This window comes from Prorops nasuta, unplaced genomic scaffold (assembly GCF_024137725.1).
Source record: "Prorops nasuta isolate Cenicafe-Biocafe unplaced genomic scaffold, Cenicafe_Pnas_1.2 PNAS00001, whole genome shotgun sequence".
Classification (NCBI taxonomy): domain Eukaryota; kingdom Metazoa; phylum Arthropoda; class Insecta; order Hymenoptera; family Bethylidae; genus Prorops; species Prorops nasuta.
This window is the reverse complement of record NW_027116798.1, coordinates 13,637,813-13,643,724: the sequence shown is the minus strand read 5'-3', so window position 1 is coordinate 13,643,724 and position 5,912 is coordinate 13,637,813. Positions and strand designations below refer to the sequence as shown.

At 37.4% G+C, this 5,912-nt stretch overlaps 1 protein-coding gene across 1 annotated transcript; it reads left to right on the top strand.

Moving 5' to 3' along the window:
• Positions 1 to 246: 246 nt before the first annotated feature.
• Positions 247 to 879, top strand: LOC136772669 (uncharacterized). Its single transcript, XM_066725797.1, has one exon. The coding sequence runs from the start codon at positions 247 to 249 to the stop codon at positions 877 to 879; it is 633 nt and encodes a 210-aa protein (XP_066581894.1).
• Positions 880 to 5,912: the final 5,033 nt, after the last annotated feature.

Here is a 5,912-nt window from a genome sequence, read left to right as displayed (position 1 = left end):
GTCGTCGGATCCCCCTATAACTTCTACTACCATTACGGGCCACTCGAAAGAACAAGGCAAGGACATAAATATATCTTGACAGTAGCCGACAGGTTTACAAAATTCGTCAGGTTCTACGCATGCAAGTCGACTACGACCGCAGAATTAATTAAATACCTAAAAGATTACTTTCGGAGCTATAGCAAGCCCCAGCGCATTATTAGTGATCGGGGCAGTTCCTTTACTTCCATTGAGTTTAAGGAATTCATGAAAGAAGAGTCGGTCAATCATATATTGGATGCAGTCGGGACCCCAAGTGCAAACGGGCAAGCGGAACGGTATCACCGAATTCTAACTCCGATGCTGGCTAAAATATGCGAAACGTCAAAAAAATGGGATGAAGCCCTCCCGTTGGTTGAATTCGGAATCAACAATACCGTGTATAGGTCAACGGGTGAAACACCCAGACGGTTGCTATTTGGCGTTGCTCAGTTAGGTCGCATAAAGGACAAGGTACGAATATTTCTTGTCAATCAAAATATGGAGCAGCGAGATTTGCCAGCCATCAGAAAAACTGCTGCGAATAATCTGGAAATTAATCGGAAAACAATGGAACGATCATACAATCGAGGTCGTGCGGAAGCCGCTGCTTACAAAGAGGGTGATTACGTTGTTATTGTTAACGTGGATACCACTATAGGCGCTAATAAAAAGCTTATCCCAAAATTTAAGGGGCCGTATATGATACATAAGGTCTTGGATGCGGATAGGTATGCAATACGGGATATTCCCCCGGATTTCAGATGGCACAAACCCCATACAATTGTATTGTGGCCGCTGATCGCATTAAACGATGGATATCTTAGTAATCACTACAGAATATCTAGTCTAAGTGCTTGAACTAGTGGATAGTGAGCGGCAAAATAAGGGAGTAGGCATACTATTAAGTCCATGGCGAGTCTGTGGAATCACGATTGTCTGAGACGACCAATCCGTCAGGATGGCCGAAGTGTTGTAAGCAAATGTAACTATAGCTATTGTAAGTAATGTAACCATAATCGAAGTTTTAAATATGGCAACGCTGGTCGATGTGAGCGTCACCGCTATCACATACAGATTCAGGAGCAGTTGCCGTTGAGCGGGCAAATAATAAAGTTGGGAATAGATACTGTGAATTGGAGTCTTTTTATTGTCAAACCCTTCGAAGATCTGCCACATTATATGTTTTAATATATATTCCCGTTCAATAAAATGAAATAAATCGAATACACATACTATCAATATGAGTTTATTACGTTTTCTTTCATTTTCAACAAAAAATATATTCCTAAAACGACTTCGCGAAATATTACAAAAAATCCTGAGATCCCCACAAAAAACATTTTTGTGTAAAAAGAAGGCGGCAAGTAATTTTGCCCTTTCTCTCCAAAAATAGAAATTAAAAGAAGAAAAATTATTACAGAGAATAAATAGCAAACAAAAATACCAGCAACACAAAGTATTGAGATCATTTGGATTAGATAAGTAATTATAATTAGTCCCAATAAATGTAAAAACATACAAAGATATTATAGAAAATAAATCTCAAACGAAAATACCGGCAACACAAAGGATTGAAATCACTTATAAATTGGACATGTAATCAAGCGGGAACATAAAGCACTGAGATCGCATAATTTAGGCAAGAAAAAAAAGTGAATGAATAATTAATTATTATATCATTTTGTATACATACTACTTGCGAGGACGGGACAAATAGGGTAATTTATATTTAAATCTTCGTTACAGTTGCATCTTGAAATATCTACTACTATACACTTTTTGGCCTGTCTTGATAATTAGTATGTATACAAAAATGATATAATAATTAATTATTCATTCACTTTTTTTTCTAGCCTAAATTATGCGATCTCAGTGCTTTTTGTTACCGCTTGATTACTTCTCCAGTTTATAAGTGATTTCAATCCTTTGTGTTGCCGTTATTTTCGTTTGAGATTTATTTTCTATAATATCTTTGTTTGTTTTTACTTTTATTGGGACCAATTATAATTACTTATCTAATCCAAATGATCTTAATACTTTGTGTTGCCGGTATTTTTGTTTGCTATTTATTCTCTGTAATAATTTTTCTTCTTGTAATTACTATGTTTGAAGAGAAAGGGCGAAATTACTTGCCGCCTTCTTTTTACACGAAAGCGTTTTTCGGGTTATAATAAATTACCCAAGCATATTCGTGCAGATCCTGAGGTTCAAAATATCGCTATTGTTTACAACATTTCAATCTACCTAATACTACTCATGTGGACGGACTACCACCGTTGATAAAAGATTGTTATATATATCGGGCGTTGGATGTGGATTATTCCTCAATAAAACAATAAACAAACTACCGTTTGAGCTTCATATATCGGGATACAATTACTGCGGACCAGGAACTCGATTTCAAGAACGATTAGCACGCGGTGATCGAGGTGTGAATCAGCTGGACGAAGCCTGTCTAGAACACGATATCGCATATTCGCAATACAAAGACCTGTCGCAACGTCATCAAGCTGATAAAGCGCTCGCAAAACGTGCACGTAAACGTATCATAGCTAGTGACGCAACCTTAAGTGAGCGTTCTGCAGTAACAGCTATTTGGGAGTTTATGAACGCAAAGCGTAAACTCGGTTTAGGATTACAAACAGATATGGTGAGGAAAGCAGCAGTGAGAAAAACTGGTAATAGTGCTGTTAAAAAACGGAAAATTCGAGTGCCTAAAAAACGGGGCGGCTTGTTGCCTCTGCTCCCACTGCTAGGTGCGGTGGGAGCATTAGCAGGTGGAGCATCAGGTATAGCGAAAGCTGTAAACGATGCCAAAGCAGCGAAAAAACGGTTAGAAGAAATGCAGCGTCACAATCGTATGATAGAAGCAACTGCAAGAGGCGGACGAGGGTTGTATCTCGTACCGTACAAGTGAAGCGGAGGAGTAGTAAAAAAATCAATGTGAAAAAGCGAACAAAAAAGTAACTGCACGAGGTCTACCGAGATCGGGTGCTACAAGTAATATTCAATTATCTCACGTATGTCGTGATATACCAAATTTCCGTGGAGTCTTTATGCGTACAAGTCTACCACGAAACGGTCCATGGTCTAATGAATGTGCAATCGTTAACCTTGACGATTCTAATGGTCCAGGCACTCACTGGGTTGCCTACGTTAAATGCAATAATCTTGTAAAGTATTACGATTCTTTCGGCAATCTGAAACCACCGACTGAACTCGTACGGTACTTGGGTCCGCTTAGTACAATTTATTACAATCATGACCAATATCAGCAGTATGATACAAGCAATTGTAGTCAGTTGTGTGTTAAATTTCTAAGAGAACAGACGAAATGTCTTTAACATTTACGCTATCAGGACACGGTCATGAGTAGATAGGCTAGGATGGTTCTATGACCGCGTGGCGAGGGGGTCGGGGTCCCGCGGGGGTAGGGGAAGTAGGGGAATAACCCCCACTTCTAAGCGGGGGGGGGAGGGGAAAGGAGGGATTTCCCCCACTCCTGGGTGGTGGGGGAATCACGTGACACCCGTGGTGGAGGGGGAAATTTAAGAACGTGACACCCGTGGTGGAGGGGTAAATTTAAGAACGTGACACCCGTGGTGGAGGGGTAAATTTAAGAACGTGACACCCCTGGTGGAGGGGGAAATTTAATTTTTTTGTAGATTTTGATAAAAATTTTTTTTTTTTTCTAACAATCTGCAGCGAGATAGCTGGTCTCTGTGCGTATTGTTTTTTTTTTTTTTTTTTCTCGTTGCTGCTAATCGTACCATTTTGATTCGTTCTTCCATCTAGAATCCAAATGGCCCACTTTGCCTCGTATAGAAGTAAGGTATACCTCAGGCTCGTAGCTTGTATTCCCCGTGACGAAAGTCTACGATCGCGTTGCAGCGAGATAGCTGGTCTCTGTGCGTATTGTTTTTTCCTTTCCGAGAAGTGGAACGCAGTCAAAGAGAAGGAGAAGGAGAAATAGAATTTTGAGGTTGTGAAATGAACGATATTTTTTTTTTGTTTTTTTTAATTAAAATTTATAAATATATTTTTAATAACACACATAAAAAAAAGTTATAATTGAATTTAATAATAAAATATTATAAAAATGAAGTGGTAGTAGGAGTAGCAGTAGGAGCGGTATCATCTACGAGAAAAAATATTTATTATACTACTTATCCAAGCACTTGATAAAATTTTTTTTTTTTTTTTTTTTTTTTTTTTCATGGATTCTTACCGATTGTTGATGGTTTCCAGTAGCTGGAGAACGTCATTATCCTCATCGAACCGTAATATATTTTCTGGAGAAATTTCTTGCTCCATATCAATACCCTCCCACTCCATTTCACTACTAAAATCTGATAGATGAACCTCATCATCATCATCATCATCATCATCATCATCATCGTCATTATCCCCATCAGACTGGATATTTGATGTGGATTGTTGCCGCTGAAGCTTCTTCCTCAACATTCTCACAATCGCGGTCAACGCGTTGTTATTCACGTCTTCTATTTCACCCCAATCTCCTTCCAAATCTACTTCTTCTTCTTCTTCCTCCACTAATTCATCCATATTTAGAATGTTTTCAATATTTTGTTCAGTAGATAATCTGTACAATTTAATTACACCCATTTTTTTTTTTTTTGTAGAAACTATCACGTCAAGCAAACTCGGTAGACTGAGAATGGTAGAGATGTAAGCTCAATACGAAATGTATAATTATTATTATTTTCTCTATCAATACGTATTAGATTTCTCCACTTCACAATAGCTATTAACAGGTTATTATCCTCCTCTTCTACTACCTCGTCCATACTTTGGATGATATCGTTTTATCATTTTTCACGTGAATTCAAGGTTGAGGAGCAGGGGTTTGCTAGTTGAACAATCATTGTAGTTTTTAAATAAAATTAATATATATTTTTAATAATAATATTATATACACACAATAACAATAATAGTAATGATAATATTGGTATTAAACTGGAGCAGCAGCAGCAGCAGAATCTGCGATTAAAAAATTGAAAATGATTTATTATTATTATTAGTCTTAAATTTTAATTTCATGAAGTATTTAATGTTAGAAGAGTTAAAACTTTTCTTACCGATTGGTGGCTAAAGACGTGGTATAGGTTGATTATTGACATTATCAGAATCACCAGCACCAGCAGCAGCAGCAGCAGCAGCATTAGGCTGAAGCGGTGCAGGTCTTCGAAGTGGTTGATGCTGCTGCTGCAGAAGCCTCCATGTATTTCGTCCTACTACTAACCGCGGTGTTGGCTTTACTATAGCTACAGGCTTTCCTGTTTGTTGATAATCCAACAATGTCATTTTTTTGTCTGGTAAACTGATTTTTTTTTGGTTCGAATTCATTTTGTCTACTGTCAGAAACACTACTGAAGTCGACATTGCTCTCCAGTACGAATAATCCTTATCTATCTCTACTCTAGATTGAGTTACATCTCTTAATCAAAACGTATTAAATTTCTTTCCGTTTACCCCTGATGAAATAGGAAGGGGAATATTTACAATAATATTTCTACAATAATTTTTAAACTATTCTATAAAAATTTAATAATAAAAGAAAAAGAAATGTGGTGATTCATCTTCCTTCTTAGTCTGCTTTGACGCATTATCTTTTTCCTCCTCCTCCCCCTCCTCTATTTTTTTCTCTTCTTCTTCTTCCTTCTTCATCTCCTTTGGCTCAATATCTTCCCCGGTCTGTTTCTCTTCGTCTTTCTTCACTTTAATTTAAAAATACAAATAGGTAATAATTATGAGAAGGTAAAAAAATAAAGTAAATACTTACATTCTTCCTCCTCTATTTTCTCCTCCTCCTCCTCCTCCTCCTCCTTCTCCTCTATTTTTTTCTCCTCTTTATCTTCTTCCTTCTTCGT

What these genes read in the sequence shown, in the direction of transcription:
- LOC136772669 (XM_066725797.1), top strand. Translation starts at nt 247, where the DNA reads ATGAAAGAAGAGTCGGTCAATCATATATTGGATGCAGTCGGGACCCCA.